The sequence below is a fragment of the Dreissena polymorpha genome, chromosome 8, assembly GCF_020536995.1.
Source record: "Dreissena polymorpha isolate Duluth1 chromosome 8, UMN_Dpol_1.0, whole genome shotgun sequence".
NCBI classification, from domain to species: domain Eukaryota; kingdom Metazoa; phylum Mollusca; class Bivalvia; order Myida; family Dreissenidae; genus Dreissena; species Dreissena polymorpha.
Window position 1 is genome coordinate 78,826,209 of NC_068362.1, and position 23,587 is coordinate 78,849,795.

General features: G+C 36.3%; 4 protein-coding genes across 4 annotated transcripts in view; 2 read left to right on the top strand and 2 right to left on the bottom strand.

Moving 5' to 3' along the window:
• Window positions 1-1,433: 1,433 nt before the first annotated feature.
• Window positions 1,434-2,649, bottom strand: LOC127840666 (homeobox protein HMX3-A-like). Its single transcript, XM_052369079.1, has 2 exons — window positions 2,439-2,649; window positions 1,434-2,059 (listed from the first exon to the last, which is right to left on the bottom strand). The coding sequence occupies exons 1-2, from the start codon at window positions 2,647-2,649 to the stop codon at window positions 1,434-1,436; spliced, it is 837 nt and encodes a 278-aa protein (XP_052225039.1).
• Window positions 2,650-6,033: 3,384 nt separating this feature from the next.
• On the top strand, window positions 6,034-8,156 carry LOC127840667 (glycine, alanine and asparagine-rich protein-like). The gene is made up of 2 exons (XM_052369080.1): window positions 6,034-6,045; window positions 7,644-8,156. The coding sequence occupies exons 1-2, from the start codon at window positions 6,034-6,036 to the stop codon at window positions 8,154-8,156; spliced, it is 525 nt and encodes a 174-aa protein (XP_052225040.1).
• A 4,736-nt stretch (window positions 8,157-12,892) lies between these two features.
• On the top strand, window positions 12,893-13,465 carry LOC127840669 (homeobox protein HMX3-A-like). Its single transcript, XM_052369081.1, has one exon. The coding sequence runs from the start codon at window positions 12,893-12,895 to the stop codon at window positions 13,463-13,465; it is 573 nt and encodes a 190-aa protein (XP_052225041.1).
• Window positions 13,466-19,970: 6,505 nt separating this feature from the next.
• Window positions 19,971-23,587, bottom strand: part of LOC127840670 (contactin-3-like) — a 29,795-nt gene continuing 26,178 nt past the window's right edge. Inside the window, exons 21-24 of the mRNA XM_052369082.1 lie at window positions 21,446-21,656; window positions 20,968-21,083; window positions 20,247-20,427; window positions 19,971-20,116 (exon numbers count right to left, since the gene is read on the bottom strand). Of these exons, the coding sequence (XP_052225042.1) occupies window positions 19,971-20,116; window positions 20,247-20,427; window positions 20,968-21,083; window positions 21,446-21,656 (654 nt within the window). The remainder of the gene's footprint in view (window positions 20,117-20,246; window positions 20,428-20,967; window positions 21,084-21,445; window positions 21,657-23,587) is intronic.

Here is a 23,587-nt window from a genome sequence, read left to right on the forward strand (position 1 = left end):
AGCCCATAAGTTAGGTATGTATATCCCGGTTGTTTATTACAATTTGTTTCTGGAGTTATATTTTACCAAGAGTATGTTGACTGTGATTTTAAACGCTTAATAATAATGCAGATGCATGCAGTGTCCGATATAAAATCAACAAAACAATTCAAATGAAAAGTACTGACTACCATTTTATAACAGTGCCCAAGGCATGTAAGACGGGTGTATATGTTAAGATTAACCCATTCATGCCTAGCGTCCTGAAAAAAGGACATTGCAAACAGCGTAGACCCAGATGAGACGCCGCATAATGCGGCGTCTCATCTGGGTCTGCGCTGTTTGCTTAAAGAAATTTCTGTAAGAAATATTCTAAATATAGAAATAAATATACTAGACATCCCTAATTTTGGAAATAAATTGATCCAACTAAGAAGGATGGGAGATTCCACTGGGCATAAATGGGTTAATAAATATTTGAAGCGCCAAACTGTCTCGTAAACGTGTTGATTTTGTCAACATCTTCATAACCACAGTCATATATGGGCTGATCAGTGAGTTAGCAGTAACGAACACTTAAGATAATATCGTGACACAGGCTAATTGTAATGCGAGTATCTCCTAAAGGATCTAGTTTTATCGGTTTTCCGATTTAAGTGCAATATTTAAACTTCAAACTTCAACATAAATTGCACTGCATCGAGTGAAAAAAAATGCGCAAAAAGCGATAATAAAATCTCATAATGTTATTTCCCAGACTTATTCACGTGCATTTGATGAAGTTGATTGGATAGCCATTGCTGTTGCGCTTACTCATATAAGTTGCCATTATTTGTATTATGTCCATGAAAAATGGGCAGATCGGTGAGATTTCTTATGTGAACATTAACATCAATTGAAAAAACATGCGTGAAATTTAAAATTTGAATGAGACTTATTTTTTATGTTCACAAAATTGCAGCTTGAACTAGCTGTCGATTTTTTTCTTTTCATGATAATGAAATCCGCTCATCATTTGAATAGGTTTTTGCACAAAACTGCAGCAACAATTCCCCCAAAAGAAAACCAATATATATATACCGCTAATAGGGTAATTGAGATTTAATATTTAATGTATTGGAAGATTTAGTATGTTTTGTTTCTGTTTCCTATATTAGACTATAAGTTGTAGCTATGTGCACAATGAATGATAAATTGCTCTTTTAGATTTGTTCATCATATCTTTCAATTGTATATAATCCGAAGATCTATGATTTTATATTGACAGATTATATTATTATAAAAAGAATGTAAAAAGGCAATAAATTTTGATATGTTTAATGTTCGTTTCAGAAATATTATGTCGTATGCATAGGAGTAAAGTAACAATATTTAATAACAATATAACTAACAAATAACAACAAATACTATGGACGACACCTCCGAAAATGCAGTATAACTTTTCCGAGTGTAAATTATGTTCGGTAGGGAAACAGAAGACTCTCTCGTTCGTAAGATGACGCGTTGACATGACCCGGAAGTGATGGTCCAGTGAGCACGAGATCTGCGCGCGCACTATTCATGGGATATAATCCATTCTGCAGGAATCTGGAAGAGAAAGCAGGGGAAATTGGAATCTCGTCCATCTCTCCGTTAATCTGTCGCTTCCATTTATTTCTTCTGTTCTGGAACCAAATTTTTATCTGGGTTTCAGATAATTTTAGGCTGGCTGCAAGTCCGGCTCTCTCCGCATTGGTTAGATAGCGCTTCATGTCAAAAGCAGCCTCGAGATGGTATATTTGAGTTCTGGAGAACACCGTTCTTAACTTCTTTTTCTTGGATTTGAACGGACTCGGGGACTGATGGTAGCTCTCTCCGAGTGAATCCAAACTTTTATCGCTATGACCATTGTTGCAAAAATTACTTTCCGTTTCCGGAGTACTTCTGTTAGAATCATACTCGTCGTTGTTGTCAAAGTTTCGATAGTTTTGAACCGCATAGAATGCAGATGTTGGAACTGTGTCATGTCGAGCGCTGTCCTTCTGCTGTCTGACATAACTACGCGTAGGCACGGTGTACGGACTGGGACGGTAGGTATCGACTGCAACCGGAAAGGGTCTGAAAATCAAGGGATATCCAGCAGGCGTCGGTGAAGGATATTCGGTTTCCGGTGTACTGCACGCACGTGGTTCAGCATTACGTTCTGTAACAGAAAAATTGAAAATATGCCAAACACACATATATTGTAAAATGACATGAGTAAATATATGAAACTATTTTTAATAAGAATTTTGATGTTTCCCTGCCCTTAAATTAATTTAAAATTATACGCTTGGTTATATATTGTTATAATTCGTCATAATGGTTTATGCTAATGTGAATTACATTGTTTTGCATAACGAAACATTTTATGATTTAATCAATTATCGTCTAAGCTATCAAAATGGACATGTATATGTAAGGGTTATGCTGTTATTTACCAAAATGACAGTCCGCCCCAGTTTCGGTGAGTGGGGTATAGTATTGAATCTTCGCGCCGTGTTGAACGGGAATTCTGTGAACGTCATCCGTCACTTGCTCCGGTGAGCCACGTGATTCCTTGTCGTCTGCGTTGCTAAGAATCCTGCTGATCGAAAAACTCAGGGGTATCCGCTCAACTGCATTGACAATGTCGTCAGCGTTCTCCATCATTTTGTGAATGCAACGTCGATTCTAGACAACGATTTGAAATGTTGAAGATATATGGAAACTTACTAGAGTATTTTAATATTTCGTTTTCCAAACCATTTCAGTAAAGATTCACAACTACTTAAGTATGTACGCTACCCGAAAATAAGTGTAGATTAAATAATATTACGTTTTTTATCAACATATGACCTAATGTAATTCTTGCACTGTTCTGCTTAAAAGTGTATCAAGATTTAATGACCATTTCGGTTGGAGCAAAATATAAATACGTAGAAAGGTGAGAACGATTATAAAAGAAAGCACCTTATCATATTGTTCGATCGCGTCAATCGGAGGATGTTTTGAAACTCTTTTGTTCTCTGATTGATCAATCAATTAGTTACGGTGTGACTTCCGTAAATATTACTTAGGTTCAATATCATCAATTGGTTTCGTAAATTGCAGATAAATTGACCAATTGGTTTCTTTAATTAAAGGTAAATTGACCACCAATTTAAATTTACTTTGATAATTAGTTTACAAATAGTGTTGTTATTTACCTATCATGTTAATAAGACTAGACTCAAAATTATCATTTCATACTTTCTGTATCGCAAAATAATTAATAAAACTAAAATATATCATATACATTTGTGTGCAAACGCTATTGCTTTTTATAAATATCTTAAGTATGTGCGTTTTCTGCACAATTCAAATTACTAAAGTATATAATTATTTTGAGAGTGGACTACTAGGTTCAATGGGCCGTGTTCCCATTTGGGAAAAACCTATTACTTCCAAGCCGTAAGAGTGGTATTGCTATACATAAACATTAGGACGTTTCCAGAAATTATACATGGAAGTCACACTAAAGTCTAGTGGCCAATATACGAAATACAACATTCGTCATACATGGTCTGGAGTTGTTTTTTTGTTGTTGTTTTTTTGTGAACATTTTGACCAATGATGAAAAAAACTGCTTATACATTTTGATATAAGAAGTTTCATATAACAAGGAGCATTATACTTTTTATTTATACGATTACTCTTACTCTTGCTATAATAGAGCCATGGGCGTAGACGTGGGGCTGGTGAAATAACTGTTGTGTTTAATTACTGGAATATGAATCTGAATTCACGAATACTGAAATCCTATTGTTTTTTGGACGTTTATTAGAATATAAAATCACGCCATGCTGTCTCGTAAACATGTTGATTTTGTCAACATCTTTATTATCGCACTGAAATATGGGCTGGTCACTTGAGATACCATCATGACACTTGAATACAATAAAAGTTCGATATTTGCCTATCGTAATCCGAACTGGAAATATCTTAAATCAAATCTAAGTGGATCACGTAATCACTATGAAGAAATCAAGAGGATATGATAGGACTGTTGGTAGTCCCAGTAGTTCTGAAAACATAAATTTCATGTTTGCTGCACTGTCAATATTGCTTGTAGTCTAAAGTGTATTATAGTCTCATCCAATATTTACAACTTTCACAATGCATATATAAAACATAAAGCTATAGATAAAACATTGGCCATTCATAAAATGAATTAAAAGAGACTTATTCAACGCTTATCAATGTCCGCTACATGACTATAATGATTATACATGGTAAAAAATATAAATCTCTAATGAAATATAAACTTAAAATCAGTTTTCATAATGTTAAATTGCTAGCCGCACATAGGATTGAAGGGAAGAAACTCGAACCATATTGCTAACCATTTTAAAGATGGTATGATGGCAGAGGTGTTGTGCGCTTTTCCTTAAACGGGGGGGGGGGGGGGGGGGGGTGGGGGGTTAAAACGAAGAAGCGAAAGAAACAAAACAAATATAATTCAATAAAATGTAACTGGAATAATGAGTGTTTCAATCTGTTAATTCGGTTATAAATACATTCCATCTTACGTTTATTAAAGCAAAAAGCTTTACTTAGGAAATTTGCCATTATTGCAGTAAATTTCCCTGATCAACGCTTAATTCACTCTCAATTCTAACTCAACTAACTCAAATTAACTCTACGCTAAGTCATACGTTTTATGCAAGATACTTGACAAACTTGTTGTTGAAAAGTATTAATGCAAAAGAAAGAGGGTATGTTAAGTATTTATATTTTTTTGTTATAAGAAACGTTGAAGGAAAATCTTTACGTATTAAAGTAATTGAGGCGACACAATGTCTCGTAAACGTGTTGATTTTGTCAACATAATTATTATCTCGTTTAAATATGGGCTGGTCAGTGAGTTATCGGGCATCAACACTTGAGATAACGTCACGTCACTTATATGACAGATGCTAATTGCAATGCGACAATCTCTGGAATTATCTTTGAATATCGATTGTCCATTCTAACTGCAGTAAAATAACATTAACATCGAATCGTATATTGATATATTTATAGTATAATTACAAAAGAACTGTCTCAATATGTATTTTCTACGACTTATAATTTAGTTTTATTTATTTAAGTTTATGATTCAAAATATGTGTGTTGTCTAAAATTTAAACGTTCGGATTATGTCAACATCTGTAATATCTTAGTAAAATATGGGCATGTTATTGACTTATTGGCCATGAAGATCAAATCGCGAGAATCCAAACAATACAATACTAGTAAATACGTATTGAAATTATGCATAACGCATTTTCATCCATTAAACATAAACACCCGAACGTTATTAGCTCACTTCTTTGTAGTTTGCTATTTCGGTTGATTTTGTGGGTCTTTTAATTTCGATATAAGATATTAAGCAAAGTATCTACTAAATTTTACATTCATATAAATAAATGAGCCGTGCTCTGTGAAAAAAGAGTTTAATGCATCTGCGTAAAGTGTCCGCACAGGTTTATCAGGGACGACACTTTCCGCCTTAACTGGATTTTTGCTAAGAAGAGACTTTCTTTTGAGCAGAAAATATCATAAAAGCGTTAAGTGTCGTCCCTTGTGTGGACTGCAAGGCTAATCTGGGACGACGCTTTACGCACATCTGGGACGACGCTTTACGCACATCTGGGACGACGCTTTACGCACATCTGGGACGACGCTTTACGCACATCTGGGACGACGCTTTACGCACATGCATTAAACCCCTTTTCCACAGAGCACGGCTCAAATTCATGTTCGCTTTTTAAACCCTACCCTGCCATTTTAGGAAAATACAATGCTCGAAATATCGGTCTGTGCCTTGTTCAACTTCAATGCGAAGCATGGACTGTTCAGACATGCGACGACCTGTGTTGTGTTTGTTTTGAAAAAAAATATGCTGATGCGATTCTTTAGCTCAGCATCCCATCATACGTGATGCTTGTTTGGATGACTGTCAACCTCTGTACATCCCGTCATACGTGATACATGTTTGGATGACTGTCAACCTCTGTATTATCTCTGTGAAATATGGGCTGGTCGGTGAGTTATCGGACACATACACTGAACAAATATCAAGGCGCTTATTTGTCTTTATCTTATTGTAATGCGACATCTAAAATGATATTGTATGGATATATCAACTGTTAACTTGATTAGAAATTATTCTGCAACAAAATAATCATTTATACGCGCGCAATATATATTCAAGAAACCGAACACTCATGTTTCTTTGAAGTACCATATGCTTATTTGTTATAGACTGTAATAAAGTGTTAAATATATCCGTCATCGAGTAAGTTTTCGTTGTTCTGTTAACATGTATATTATCTTGGTTTATATATGGGATGGTCAGTGAACACTTTAGATGAAATCGTTCCATTAGACTTGATTTTAAACTAAACTTATTGCTGGGTTCAAACAATTTCTAGCAGTTATATTATATCGTGACACATGCATATTCGCGTATCGACAACAGATTTGAAGTCGCTTTTACTTGAATAACAATACATAACTACTTAGATTTAGAACCGTTTTATTTGCTCTTGATATAAATTAGCGGAGAGAAAACGTTTTACCTGTTTTCGAATTAATCCATTAAATAACATTTGATTGTGAGCCAAAATGCATTATGGTCGAATTAACTTTACAAATCTCTTTTAAAATGCGTTTTCATATTTCTTGTGGTTTTGTTTTTGTTGTTGGTGTTTATTTTAAATAAAAATAATGATTTACATGTACTTCAAAGCGCTGGTTGATCAAAATAGCATTCAAATGATGCATTTGTTATAGGGCCAAACGGTCACTTTTTCCACAAATCGTTTTGCAATTTTTACAAAATAAAATATCGATTTTTAAATAAAACCGAAAATCAAATGGCCTTACGTTTTAAATGAGGTTATTTGTATTATAAAACTTCAAATGTATATTATGTTGTCGCTTTGTGACAATGGCTTGATGGCATGTTGTGTTACAACTTCAAGATGGCAAAGTTCCGAATGTGTATTTTTTGGCGCTTAGTTACAATGGCTTGATGACATGTAGTGTTTAAGGCCCAATTGTTCAGCTTAAATTGCATTTACATATGACACCAATCATCCGGACAATGCTGCTCTTGGAATGCGCTTTTCAGTAAAGCACACTATTTCCAGTATGTTCATAAAGGATATTTCTACTTGAAATAGTTTGCTTCCTGCATTAACTACCCTTAAGTCAGCAGGAACACGCCATAGCGTCTCACAAACCTGTCGATCAGTAAAAACCTTTTTTACGTCAGTGAGTTAAGGGCTTGTCAATGAATTATCAAGCATCAACACTTGATTCAATGTAATGACACTTGAATACAATAATGTATGAATAATACAAATCGTTATCGTATAACACACTATCATTTCAAGCAGTTGAAAATATAGATTAAAGCTTTCAAGAAGTTTGCAATGATTAATATTTTTCTTATTGAAGAATTATGATTCTATTGTAAAAACATACTTATTATTCTTCATCATCATAATTATCATTATGGAAAACAATAACAACAATAGGATCGACAACAAAAACGAAAGCAACAACAAAAATTCATTATCGTCAAAGTCATATTCAGTTGCAGCATCAGTAGAACTAGTAGATGTGTGTTTGTTTAGTTGGGATTTGGCGGTGGTATCGGTGGTAGCGATGGTAGCGGTGGTAGCGGTGGTAGCGGTAATAGCGGTGGTAGCGGTGGTAGCGGTGGTAGCGGTGGTACCGGTGGTACCGGTGGTACCGGTGGTAGCGGGGGTACCGGTGGTAGCGGGGGTAGCGGGGGGAGCGGGGGTAGCGGGCTTGCGGGGGTTGCGGGGGTAGCGGGGGTAGCGCTGGTAACGGTGGTATCGGTGGTAGCGGTGGAAGCGATGGTAGCTGTGTTAGCGGTGTTAGCGGTGGTAGCGATGGTAGCGGTGGTAGCGGTGGTAGCGGTAGTAGCGGTGGTAGCGGTGGTAGCGGTGGTAGCGGTTGAAGCGGTGGTAGCGGTGGTAGCGGTGGTAGCGGTAGTAGCGGTAGTAGCGGTGGTAGCGGTGGTAGCGGTGATAGCGGTGGTAGCGGTGGTAGCGGTGGAAGCGGTGGTAGCGGTGGAAGCGGTGGTAGCGGTGGTAGCGGTGGTGGTGGGGTTGCGAGGATAGCGGGGATAGCGGGGGGTAGAGCGGGTAGCGGGGGTAGCGGGGTAACTGGGGTAGCGGTGTAACGGGGGTAGCGGGGGTAGCGGGGTAGCGGGTTAGCGGGTTAGCGGGGTAGCGGGGGGTAGCGGGGGTAGAGGTGGTAGCGGGGGTAGCGGGGGTGCTGACGGTGTTGACGGTGGTATCGCCGGTAGCGGTTGAAGCGGGATAGCAGTGGTAGCGGTCCCAATAACGGTATCTATGGCGGTCGTGGTGGTATAAAGTATTGCAGTAGAAGTTGTACAAGTAAATGTACTTAAAATAAATAAATTGGATCTTATGTAATCCATATATTATTTTTCAAAGAGTTGCAATTATATTTCGAGTTAAAATAAAATACTTTAGGATTTGATAATGATTTAACACGAACATGGCATGTTGTCTTTACCAACTAACACATCGGCTTAATTACAATTAAACTACATATACTTAACAATGGATGCTTTTAAGTTAAAACGGAAATATCAAGTACAATGGACTTAATATTTCCAGATAAAAAATTACCCGATGAAATTTTGAATTAAATGGATACTTTGAACAGTTTTAAAGGATATCTAAATAAAGAAGTACATCTTTCTTCTAAAACATGCAATATCACTTGTGTTTAAATTAAACGTAGTTTTTGTCGACGTTAAATCCCTCCAGTAGAATTGTGTGCAATTATGACGTGCAACAAAAGCAGCTTCTATGTGAAACAGAGATTGAAATCTGAACAACAACATTTTTACTGATACCTTCGCCAAAACGAGAGTATTTAAGCCGCTGTAGTTTAAAAATTAACTTCTTAACAAATATTATTACAAGCGGACGCTAATTTCATATCCTAACATAAAAGTAAATACCTTCGTCTAGCTTTGTATGAATAATATATAATTGAGTCAGGTACGGTAATTATGGTGTCAAGTGGCAGCTAATTGCGCAAACTTCAAAAATATTGAAACAGTTTTTAATCAAAAGAATGTGTCAAGTGGTAGAGGTATTTCACTTTATACAGAGAGTGGTCACTAATGTCTACAGTCACTAACATGTTTTGTAAAATATTTACTTAACGCCTATTAATTTGAAAATTGTATCGTCTAATTAGGTTTTAAAGAAGACAAGTAAAGTATACGGAAAACAACGTTCTGAAATGGACGAAACATCCACATTTCAACCATAATTATATTATTCCAAACTGTTGGGATTGCAAATTAAATAATAAATGAGGCACACAAAATCATGATTTGTCTCCTTTTTCTAATGCACGAGTCTTCCTTATCAAATAAATAACATGGCAATTTCTTGTTCGTGCAATATTGTGAAATGTATACTATCTGAAAGTGAGTAACAGCACCTTAACATCATTATTCAGTTTGTTATTATTAAAGCATCATATGTGTCTTGTTCTGTGAAAAATGTGCAAAATGCATGTGCGTAAAGTGTCGTCCCAGATTAACCTGTGTAGTTTTCACAGGAAAGTGCAGAAAGTGTCGTCCTTGGTTAGCCTGTGCGGACTGCACAGGCTAATCTGGGACGACACTTTATGCACAAGCATTATGCCCAGTTTTCTCAGAACGCAACTCATATATATCGTATTGAAATGAGCTTGATGTTTGATTTCAACGCACAGTTGTTTCTATCGAACGTCAGCTTGTCTATCCTGGTCAACGTGGCTCCGAGGGTGCTTTGGGACAAGAAGGTCTGACTCAATCCGGCCTGTAATTACAATCGTTATCCTCAAAGTCAGGACTTTCGGTGCTTACAATTAATTTAATTAATATAAACTCTTTTCAAGTTAAATTGAACGGAAACAATCGACGACGACTCGATTGCCTTTCCCTTTCAAACACAAAAGTCGCCGACTAAACTCACGTTAGTATTATCAGCCAGCCATTGATTTCTCGATCTTAATTCCTGCTAATGCAGTTACCTGTTACAGCGGGATCAGCCAGGATAATGACCGGCACGGCCATTGCAGCGCCACTCTGGGGACGCCGAAATCACACGCCCTTGTACGTTGAAGTGTGTTATATTAACCCATTTATGCCTAGTGGACTCTCCCATCCTTCTAAATTGGATCAATTTATTTCCAAAATTAGGAATGTCTTGTATATTTATTTCTATATTAAGAATATTTCTCACAGAAATTCCTTTACGCAAACAGCGCAGACCCTAATGAGACGCCGCATAATGCGGCGTCTCATCTGGCTCTACGCTGTTTGCCAAGGCCTTTTTTCTAGACGCTAAGCATAAATGGTTATTGTTATTAGTAACAGTAGTTGTTGTAGTTATAGTAGTAGTATCAGTAGTAGTTGTTGTTTTACGGAAACGATACTTATATTCCAAAGTGAACATCCGAGTCTTTATAATAGTATAAAAAGTTAGTTAAAATATTCTCGTATCCGATTACCAGAAAATGTCAAGATACATAAAAAAAATGAAATATTGATATCGTCTTTTTGAAATTCATGATTGTTTTTAATGTTTCGCAATTTTATGGAAAAAAAATGTAGATGTGTTTGAATGACTTAGTTTTCAGTTCTAATGATGGTCTGGTTTGTAAATGAGTTTGTTAAAATACATATTGAACACAACGGGGATTTAAAATGGCCAGTCACTAAGGCGACATTGACCACTGTTGATCGAGTCTGGTTTCAAGGATAGTTAAGCATTTTGAATAAGACCGGAGTGCGAAGGGTCCTCTAATGCCGTCTAATGATAGGTATGGACGCTCACAATGCAGTCGGCAACCCCGACCCGCACGATTGGTTCGCCCGGCAAGCCCGATGCCTATCAAGTTAATCTACCCTCCATTCCAAATATCTGTTGAAATCTTGTCACTTTACGACTTAAACTGTCTATACGTGAATTAATATCACCCAAAAATAAGAAGGAAAACTACCTGGTTATTATATATCACGACAATCGTCGTTTAACCCCATGGCTTTTTAACAAAGTTGTCTTTTCAAAAGATCCATAATTTTATGTCAACTAGTGGTAATTACGCATTATCAACAAGTAAATTGATCTTATCTGCTTTCCTTTTTCCTTAAACCCAGGGGGTGGAGTCAGGTAGCGAGAGTTTTTTTCCAATGTTGTTTATTGTATTTTAATCGCGATAATTGGGGCGTTTAATGTCAATTGCTGGTCACTTAATCTCTGGTCAATTATTACTGGTGGGCGGCACCCGCGGAAGTTGTACCTGTTTTAATTGATTGACCAATCAGATAATGATACATTTTTAAAAGTTACCTGGATGGATAGATCAAAAAGAAGATAAGGTCCTTTCTTTTCAAATCGTTCGCACCTAACCAAGTATTAATATTTCGTTCAAACCATTTTGGCTATCACTAGTCGGTGTATCTTCAGACGTAGTACTAAAACATACAAAGAGTTTGTAGAAAATTGTTGTACAATATAATATTGACTATATTCAATTATTTATATATACCGTTATTCATTTACAAAACCATCTTCGGTGAATATTTAATTTTGAAGAACGTTGTTTTAACGTTATGATAGTGTGCGTGGTGATAGTGGAATTTGGAATAAGACGTCTAAGCAACAATGATTTCGAAAGCAGACGACACTGGCAATGGAGTTCAGCGAATACCCCTGAGTTTTTCGATCAGCAGGATTCTTAGCAAAGCAGACGACAATGAGTCATGCGCACGAAAGGAAGCACGTGCCGAGCATGCGACTGAAGAAGTGGCCAGAATTCACCATCTCCACGGCGCTACGATTCACCACTTTGCTCCACCCACCGAAACTGAGGCGTACAGTCATTTTGGTAGGATATAAACTTTTTATTTTTAACGTTAACATTTAAAATTCTAATGTTTATCCTAAACATTCATCAAAACTATATTACAACTTTATTATAATAAGTTTTACAGCTGAATAAGCAAACGAAACTCAACTTTGCAAACCATTTGTTGAATATGACATTAACATTTGAAATGTCATGCACTAAGATTTCAAATATGAACATATTTCAAGTAAACTTTATATATTATATATGCACCGTGCTCTGTGAAATGAGGGTTTAATATGCGGACTGCACAGGCTAGTCTGTGACAGCACTTTACGCACATGCATCAAACCACCTTTGTCACAGAGCACGGCCCATATGTATAGATTTACTTCATGAAAAATAACTTCATACAGATAACTTGACATCATATCAAGCAATTATAACTGTAAATTATTAAGTCGGTGTGTAAAACTAACTTTATACGATTTCTAAATAAGGTCGTCGTCGTGTGTGTTTATACATGTGTATAAAATTATATTACATACGCGTCCGACCATATTTGCATGTTATTAAACTACAGTTCATAAAATTTATATTCAATTCACCAGAACAGAAATGTTTGAGTACACATTTATTTAAAATGAATGGTAAATGTAAAAACATTTTTCATTAATTGGGAAATTTAGCAAGTATTTATCTCGAAGATATTCACAGTACATTCTATATAATGCATTTGCGATTTACATTGGTTATAATAACCGATTAAATTTGTTTTCTTTCAGAGTCTACCGTAAGACCACGTGCATGTAGCACACCGGAAAGCGAGTACCCATCACCGACGCCCGCTGCTCAGCATGTATCTTTCCGCCCGTTTCAGGCTCCCCTCTCTTCATACCGTCTTAGTCCGTACACCGTTCCTCTACGCCACCACGTTGGGCAATATATGCAAACACGTTTAACCGAACGAACAATGGAGTCTCCTGAGCGTAGCACACAGAAAACATATGAATTCACAAAGCCGAGCGAGGAACATGACGTAAACGATTCGAACAGAAGTTCTCCTGAACCGAAAATGAATTTTGGCGCCACTGGTCACAGCGATAAAAGTTTGGATTCTCTCGGCGAGAGCTACCATCAGTCCCCGAGTCCGTTCAAATCCAAGAAGAAAAAGTCAAGAACGGTTTTCTCCAGAAGTCAAATTTATCAACTCGAGGCTGCATTTGACATGAAGAGATACTTGTCTAGTGCGGAAAGAGCAGGACTTGCATCGAGTTTAAAATTATCAGAAACCCAGATAAAAATTTGGTTCCAGAACAGAAGAAATAAATGGAAGCGACAGATTAACGGAGAGATGGACGAGATTCCAATTTCCCCTTCCTTTGCCGCAAGCTATCTACAGAACACGCTGTGTCAATCGTCTTTGAGTGGACTTAATCACGTGACCGATGTGCGCACAAGTTTAATGCGCAGTAGTCTACCTCAACAGGTTGCGTACTACTCGAATCCCTATGCAACTGACACAGTGTCCCATGCGTATTTATAGTTGTAAATAACCTATTTTATAATCAGTTATTTACAGTATTCAGATTTTCGTTCATGACTCATGATTGTAATGTGCATTGTTATTTGTTATTTATTCTATTGTTTTTGTGTCATGTATTTGGAATGCAAAACATACACCTAAAATAATTCACGTGTTATTGTATTTTATTTATGTCCCAAGCTAGTCTGTCAATCCTTATTATGAGTCTTGCTCTGTGAAAAGGGGGTTAAATGCATGTTCGTAAAGTGTCATCCCAGATTAGCCTGTGCATTCCGCACAGGCTAATCAGGGACGACACTTTCCGCTTTTATGATATTTTTCGTTTAATGAAAGTCTCTTCTTAGCAAAAATCAATCAACTTTAGGCGGAAAGTGTCATCCTTGATTAGCCTGTGCGGAATACACAGGCTTATCTGTGTGTACAATTTACGCACATGCATTAAACCCCCTTTTAACAGACTACGGCCAATATTTATTGTTGAGGTTGATTTTTGGAAAAGAAAACAGTCGAGCTTAGGTTATCGTTCTGTCGTATTGAGAAGCGTCTGGTTAAGTTTGAGGTGACGAAAAAAGCCAAAAAGTCGAATATTTGTGTACTATGGTTACTGTCATCCAAACTCACGTGCGCCAGAAGCGCGTGTACGAACTACTGCGCTCACTAAACATCATAGGGCAAACTAGAATTAGAAATTAATAATTTATGTTGTTTATTTTTTTTTTAGTTTTCTAGTGGGTTTTTGTTTTTTAGTGGCCAATCATCTAAAACTAACCATGATGTACATAATCTATTGAAATACCTGTTCGCCACGTAAAGGGGAATCGGTTTCAACACGGCTGGTAAACATTTGCTTTTTCAAGAGTTATCTGCTAGTACTTTCACATTGATGTTACTCGATATACGTAATCACTTCTTTGCCTTAGCAAATTTGTATACGCCCGCTTAAAAAACGGGACATGTAATGAGATCGCATGAGACGGGCATTGCGAACTAAGGCGGTCGGGCATCGCTGGGCAATGCCGGCTATTTCAATTTCTATTTCAATAACTTTAAAGCATATTAGCATGATTATGTTTGTTGGCATTATTCGTCGAAAAAGTTTAATAACCCGTCGGATCGCATGAAGCAGTATTATAGTGAAGTAAGATCACTAGTAAGATCAAACGCAGCATTTCTAACTTATTGCCCTTCAAATTACAAATTTGTCAAAATCTTGTCCGCATCAAACTAAAATAGTTTTCATCCCATGAACATTAAAGTTGGTGAACATGCTTTTGCATATAATTTCCACAGTTTAATAGCCAGCAAAATCGCTTAACTGACTTTATAATGATGTTTCAGGAATTATCGAAAGTTTATTATCCGCTCAACTGTGTATATAATGCAACCCGCCATTTAATTTGGGATTATAATACAACCCGCCATTTAGTTTGGGATCATAATGAAACCCGCCATTTAATTTGGGATCATAATGAAGCCCGCCATTTAATTTGGGATCATAATGCGACCCGCCATTTAATTTGGGATCATTATGCAAGCCGCCATTTAATTTGGGATCATAATGTAATCCGCCATTTAATTTGGGATCATAATGCAACCCGCCATTCAACCGTGTACATCATGCAACCCGCCATTCAACTGTGTACATCATGCAACCGCCATTCAACCGTGTACATCATGCAAACGCCATTCAACCGCGTACATCATGCAAACGCCATTCAACCGTGTACATCATGCAAACGCCATTCAACCGGAAACATGTGGTGAAGAATTGTCTTTAAAAATCTTTTAAAAAAAATCAATTGTCGATTTTACAGTGGTATAAGATGCGTTGACTGGAAACGCAACGCACTTCGTAACAGTTAAGGGCTCATTCAATGGAAAAGATGCGTTAATCAAACACAATATGTTTGCGGAATTATTTGATATTTATTCAAATGTAGTCCCTCGAACGTAAAATAAACACCGACAGTTGCACGAAATTAATAGTAGTGGTAGTAGTTGTCGTAGTAGTCGTAGTAGAAGTCGTCGTTAGGGTTAGGGTTAGGTAAAAGAAGTAGCAGTAGAAGTAGAAGTAGTAGTAGTAGTAGTAGTAGTAGTAGTAGTAGTAGTAGTTGTAGTAGTAGTAGTAGTAGCAGCAGTAGTAGTAGTAGTAGTAGTAGTAGTAGTAGTAGTAGTAGTAGTAGTAGTAGTAGTAGTAGTAGTAGTAGTAGTAGTAGTAGTAGTAGTAGTAGTAGAAGTAGTAGTAGTAGAAGTAGTAGAAGTAGTAGTAGTAGTAGTAGTAGTAGTAGTAGTAGTAGTAGTAGTAGTAGTAGTAGTAGTAGTAGTAGTAGTAGTAGTAGAAGTAGTAGTAGTAGTAGTACTAGTAGTAGTAGTAGTAGTAGTAATAGTAGTAGTAGTAGTAGTAGTAGTAGTAGTAGTAGTAGTAGTAGTAGTAGTAGTAGTAGTAGTAGTAGTAGTAGTAGTAGTAGTAGTAGTAATAGTAGTAGAAGTAGTAGTAGTAATAGTAGTAGTAGTAGTAGTAGTAGTAGTAGTAGTAGTAGTAGTAGTTGTAGTAGTAGTAGTAGTAGTAGTAGTAGTACATGTAGTAGTACATGTAGTAGTACATGTAGCAGTAGTAGTCTAATGTTTTCAGAACAACTAAGACTACCACCAATACTGCCATTTCCTCTCCAACTGTTTATACTGATTATATGATCTATTGTCAATTGATATAAGATAATGTTCTGTTTGGATAACAATTAGCTATATTGCCATAATATTATCTTCAAGTGTCATGATATTATCTTAATTGTTGATGTTCGATAACTCACTGACCAGCCCATGTTTCACCGAGATAATAAAGATGTTGACAAAACCAACACGTTTACGAGACGATTTGACGTTAAAATATACTTTTTGAAAGAGTATTTATTTAAGTGACGAATGATAAAAGTCATGTTTATACTCAAGACTCAAGAGTCTTTTCTACCATTTATCCGGTCCGTCATAACTACTTTTAGCATGCATTTCGCTGGTTATTTTATTAAGGATGATGAATGCCGGGATCGTTTGCGCTTTCCGTGACCGAGCTTTTACATTTTCGGCAATATTACCATAGATAAATGCAATACGATAGCTTCAAAATGTAAAAGTAAAAAGCTGGAAAAAAAATCGTTCTAAGATATGTTAAACTGGTTAATATCGAAAGGCTACGTGCATTCTGTTTTAATGTGTAACAGTGACACAATTATTTCTTGAAACAAAATATATCAACAAGCTTATGAAAATTTACAAAGGCAGCATATTAAGCGTTAAATTACATTGATGCCGGGTACATGTTAAAACGTAGAAGTCTTTCAAAGCAAAACAAACTGGTGCGACAGCTTGCAAAATACAGGCTTCAGATTTGATACACACGAATCATAAGTCAACTCAGATTTGATACACACGAATCATAAGTCAACTCAGATTTGATACACACGAATCATAAGTCAACATTTAAGCCGTGCTCTGTGAAAAGGGGGTTTAATGCATGTGCGTATAGTTTCGTCCCAGATTAGCCTGTGCAGTCCTCTTACACGTTTTCCACTATAGCAATTATTCAATATTTTGCATACATGTGTCATGATTTTATCTCAAGTGGTGATGCGTTCATACCTCATTGACCAGCCCACAATTCTCCGAGATAATGAAAATGTTGACAAAATCAACACGTTTACGAGACATTGTGACGACTGTAAGGCTCAGGCGGCCATTAGTCGGTGTAATACTGGGAAAAAAGATGGACTAGATAATCGGTTTTACTTATGCAAATTTAATACATTTCATTTTTACCTGTATATTATTCATAGTTATTAATAGTTGACATAAGATATTTGATTGTGACAGGGGCGTAGATAACCTCCAAACATTGGGGAGGACGCAAGGTCCCGGCTCTGAAAAGAATAACATTGTTCATGTAATAAATTTTTTTGTTAAATATTAATGATAATAATATTAAAAAACAATATTAAGCAACAATGACTCTTAAATTTTCTTAAATAAATTTCTTGTCTACGGTCCATACACAGTGTATGGACCGTAAACAAGAAATTTATTTAAGAAAATTTAAGAGTACATAAGCTAGACAGCAATGTTTGCAAATACACTCGAATCTTGTTTGAACAGAAATCAAATGCAACAATTAAAATACGGTATGTACAGGTACAGTGGCATGCATAGGAAGAATTTAACACGTTGAAATACTGTTTCATTGTAAGCGCACATTTTTTATATTTTGTAACATTTCTTAAACATCTGAGTTAACAAATCCCATTAGTGAACTTAATTTATATACAAATGGTCTAACGAAAAATCTGTTATCAAGAAATATCCGCCTAAAAGACGAGTAACACTAAAGACATCAACATAAAATGGTAAACGTCATCTAACTTGTAATCGCGCGTGTTGACACGGGCGTTTGTCATTTACTTAAATAAACGTTATATAAATACTTTTTTTCACGGTCGCTTTCTTTTTTCGCAGCTGAATACGTGGAATAAGGAAAACTGATCATGTTGCACTACCTTCGGAAAATATGACTGGTAACCAGCGACATTACACCCGTTTTGTCGGTCCATCGGCCTTTAATCGCGTTCCAATTTTGAAAGTCGCCGAATGTACAGTTGGAATCCAAGATCGACAGAATGCGTTTTCAGATTAAGAAAATCTATTCAAACACTTAATTACAGCTTGTATAAGCAACGGTCTTTAAATGGAAAAAATAAAGTCATTTCGACGAAACTTCAAGTCTATATTTACATTTATCAATTCGAAGCATTGAATGACAAACTTCAAGACATGCTAACATGTGTGAACAAGTCCCATAGGATGCAAGTGAAACACGATACAAGGATTTTACTGGTCTGCCAGTATTTTCATGATTTGAGTGTTTTCCGGACTTTTTGTAGAAGTATTCCTATTTCATAACCGCTTTTCGTTTGTTATTCAGGTAAGTGCTTTCATTATTAAGAAAGTTGTATTGGTCTTCAAAAAACGTAATTAAAACATGCGACCGCTCTCTGAGGAAATGAAATTAAGTGCGCATGCGAAACACTATCCCTCCTTTCAGCGCACATATATTGCTATTCAAAGATTGAGCTGTCTTGTATTAAAACAGACGACATTTGACAAAGCCCTGTGAAAGTCGCTACGACGTTGAACTAAGTGCATTGTAGTGCTTTGTTGAAATTATTTCATAACGTCAATAGTGAACCATTTAACACGTCAATTTTTTCAAGTCTTTTAAAAAAATAACTTTTAATTTATGTTCTGATTTATTGCTATTAATTTTTAAATAACTATCGACTTGTCACTTATTTTGTAATCATCTTCATTATTAAATAAATGTATCAAGTATCACTTTATTTTGGTGTTTACAGAACCTTTTTTTAATTTTCAATTTTAACCATTCCGGACCTATTCCGTTGCGCATGCGCAAAAGTGACCTTTGTTTTATTTACACTCGCTAATAAGCAAAGAAGCCTTTAGAATCAGAGTTGTTTCCGTGCTCTCACATACAATGCTGGTTCCAGTCGTATCTCTGCGCGGAGGTCGAAACCATGAATGAAAAACATCCCCAAAATAAAAGCATATATCGTCCGAGAAAAAAACAGAACATAACAGACAGTTTATTAAGACTTATACATAAGTACATCGTCTATAATGCTTATTCTTATAAATAAAGTATCGTTTCATAAGTAAATGACATTTACACAGGACTTTCAATCAATATGACATATACATATACTACGGTTTGGTGTATTGTAAAAGAATGTTTAAAACAATACTTATTATTGGAATAATAAACGTGTCATGGCAAATTATAAAAAACATATACCATCATGACAAAGTGTATAAAGCCCAGTTTTTTCCCGGCAATTTCTCGTAACCGTTATTTGTTTTATTCAAACACACAATATCGCTTGCTTCAACGTGATACTCGACAACGTTATAATCGGCAATAGAATTTTCGACAACGACTGTCCTTGGAAATCCAAAACAAAAATATCAAAAAGATGACCTCAAGTATATAATAGCATTGTCGAAGTTAGGAGGTTTCCTCTAATATCAGGCAAATAAACTGATAATAATAAGATGAACATAAAACGATTATTATGTGCATTTTTAAATTACTTTGCTACTAAATTATAAAAATTAAAAATAAAGACGAAGATTTTTCAGGCTTCCAACATGTCAGAAATATGAAGATCGTTTAGAATAACAAGTCAGACTAGTATGGACAATTTAAGACATAGATGCTTTTAAATACATGCATAAGGTATCATTTTAATGCAATAAACAATAAAGAACCGACGATAAACCAGCTACGTCAGAAATCGTTGTCAAGTTCATATCAGACTAGTTAATTGAATGCATGTCTAAGTTTTCTATCTAGGCAGGAATTGTCAACTGCAAATAAACTGTGTTACTGCCTTGTTCACATTGCACAAGTTAAATCTATGAGCAGCATTGTTTGTGCCATTCCTTAGGGCGTGACCAGTCGCCGCATCACGAGGATTGTTATCAGCATCAGTGTCAGTATGTCCGCCCCTAGGCAGAGTGGTACTGCTCCACAGGACACGCCTTCGTAGCAGATTTCGGTTGTGGCCGGGTCGATCTGGATCATGCCCCCTCAAACAAAACTAGTCAGTAAACACCTATTGAATTATACGTCACATCATACATAAACAATTAATTGTTGATTAAGTATCGAACTATTCATCGATTATTAAATACTTGACTCGGCATTAATATGTCTTACCTTTTAAAGTGAAGAACACCGAGTCGCTCATGGCCCCGTCACCGCCGGCGCTGACTCCCAGCACCCTGAGCTGGTAGACGCTCTCCTGCTGGAGGCGATTTAGCACCGCCGAGGTATCCAGCAGTTCCGTTGTCGTCTCGTTGGCGTGCCGGATATCCGACTGCACAAGCCACCATTTTACCTAGCAAGAGGTGCCACAGAGAGATACAGTATCAGCGCTATTAGCGAAGTTATAGAATCAGCAACATCGACAAACAAGCAGATAACACTTACCATGATCACTGAACTTTATGTAGTTATTGAGACTTTAAATAGGACTGCATTATTTTTTATTTATTCATTTTTTGTTCATTTTTTAAATTGTTTAATAAATGCCTTTAGCATTCTTTTGTTTCTGTACGTGTGCTATACTGTATAAAAATAAAAGTGTACACACAAGTGTTAAATAGAGTTTCCTATGAAGATTGAACACTTCAGTAAGGCTAAGTTATCTGGCTCATAGTAGTGGTGATTGTCAGAGACAAAATACTCTATTCTGCAGAAGGAGCCTTATGGATGGTCAAATGATTTGTTTTACTGTTTTTATACTTCCCTTGATAACAAAATTAGATATATAAGTTGAAATGCACCGGGTTTTGATGTGGGGAAATTCATTATAATAGTATTAAAAACCACTACGAGACTTGTGTCAATATGTTGTACTGCATAATCCTTCATGTACCTTGTATCCCGTAATAATTTCCTCATTCTTTGTCGTCATGATCCCCTGCCACGTGACCAGGACGCTATTGGGACCATTTGACGTCACCGTGACAAATCGGGGGTAGTTTATGGGCGCTTGAAACAAACACCATTATTATAAAATTATAACAAGAGACAACTAATATTATTAAAAAACTGTCCATTAAAATACGTTTCATATGTAAATGTTTCACAAAGTCTGTATATCAGCGAACATCTGCATATACCGCGAACGTTGACTTAGACAGGTAGGTATTTTATTTGTACTTTCATAAAAATATTTAACTGGTTGTGTTTAAATTTACTAGTATAAGCACATGTTTATAGCTTGCAAATTTTTGATATAGCCCGGAACATGTATACACCATGAACAATTGCTCATCGAAGAAATGTTTTCAAATTCGTACTTAAATACACGAAAAGATAACTACTGTCCAATGGGATATGAACACTCATACCGTTGTTGGCTGTTTCCCCTCGACGCGATTCCCCCTTTGGACCCCTTCCGGCGGAATTGAACACTTGCAAGCGGAAGAAGAACTCGGAGTTTATTTCCAAGTCAATCAGTAGCACCTCGCTCGCCTGGCCATAGATGTTCCGATTGCGCAGGTTGGTGACCGCACATCCTTTTAACGGGCTGCACCCTAGGTTGTTCCAGTAGTACTGAATCTTGAGAGGATAACACGTATCAGTGAGGCCATGGTATCCGTCGCAATCAGGCACTTAACGTATTTCGGTTTTAAAAAACAATTGTCTTCAACAACAAAGCCGTTATTGTTGAACACACACTACTATATTTTTAAAAACAATTTAATTGGCATTGGTATCGATGTTTACCTTTTTACTAAAGTAAGTTGTACAACATTATGTGTTATTTCTTTTTTTAAATACAAAATGTACATAATTATATGCTTATATAAAAATAGTACTTTATAGGTACGATAAAGTTATTTATATTGAGCACATTTTTATAATAATTGGGTGCAATCAATACGCCTAACGTGTAAAGGCTGATCAAAGCACTGAAAGATAGCTACAGTTGAAATTTATCCGTATGTAACCTATAACGCAGCCTTTTTCGGACCAACAAAGAAGCCAGTTTAGATCTTCAAGAGTTTCAAGAATATTTCGGCATTTCGTATTGGTTTTTATTATTAATTTATTCCGTTTTTGAGCATTGTTGGACGTTGTGTTGGACGGGGGTCGTCCAACTTCATGTCACATGTTTCATGTATACATCTGTATATCTTGGTTACTTATTTTGTTGCCAGACAGTATCAACCACTTAATGTGTTGTGTATTCTTTAATGTGACATGAATAACATTCGGAGGCAAATGGTCGCAAATATAAAGGTAGTTTACAGTGATGGGATCTCCTTAGAACACACAAATTCATGTTTTTTTTTCAATGGTTTTCCAATTGTTGTTAAGACGTGCCACAATAAACCTGATATATCATGTACTGAACTGCTTCCTATTTTCGACTCGATTAACCCATTTATGCCTAGTGGACTTTCCCATCCTTCTAAATTGGATCAAGTTATTTCCAAAATTGGGGATGTCTGGTATATTTATTTCTATTTTTAGAATATTTCTTACAGAAATCCTTCAAGCAAACAGCGCAGACCCTGATGAAACGTCTTTTCGGAACCTATGGGCCATTTCGTGAAAGTTGTCATTTTGTCATTCTGTGAAAAGGTCAATTGAAAAAATAAAGGTCCGTGTTTAAGTTGGCGAGCTATAAAATGAAATACGTTCTAACACGTCGCGTTTTTTTTTTCCTTAAGACATTGAAGTGAATCAAATGCTGTGTTTTCTGCAATTAGGAAGGCGAGATCTTTATGTTCTGAAAGCAGTTCTGGAAAAAGGGGCCGTCCAACAGATTGCACGTTTTGGTAAATTGACAAAATTGAAAAAGTAATTGTTTCAGATTCGCAAATTTTCGTTTAAGTTAGGATATTTTTGAGGAAAAGATAATACTGACCATTTACCATGCTCTTAAATATATATTACATGCATCTTTTTATGATTTGAAAACCTGAACATTACAAAGCGTCGTGCGACGCGAAACGATTGATTAATTTGAAAATTTCTGTTGCTGTCGTTTTATTTTGGGATACTACAAGGATAGCTTATATAGGTAAAAAATACACCCGCTCTAAGCATGAGCATGGATGGTCGAATGGTCTAGGCGGAAGACTTTTTACTCCAGGACTACAGGGGTCAGTGGTTCGAGCCCTGTTGAGGGTTACTTTTTTTACTTTTTTAAAATTGTATTCTTGTTTTTTTGCTAGAGATTTTTAGTTCAAATGTTTAAATTTATCAATATAAAGCATTTAATGACAAGCTTCAATACATCCCAAAATCTGTTGGACGGCCCCTTTAATGTAAATTGTACATTAAATGTATAGTGCGTGTGTATTTTGAAATTTAAGAGATGCTTCCGCGCCTATGGCAGCATAATATACGGACTCGGAGGACACATCACTTCTTTCTTATTCACTTATACTAGATTTTAAAATATTAGGACGAATTTTGGATCCTGGATACAATTTCCACCTTCTTATCTCCTACTGAAAGATGTTCAATGTTTGTGGGAT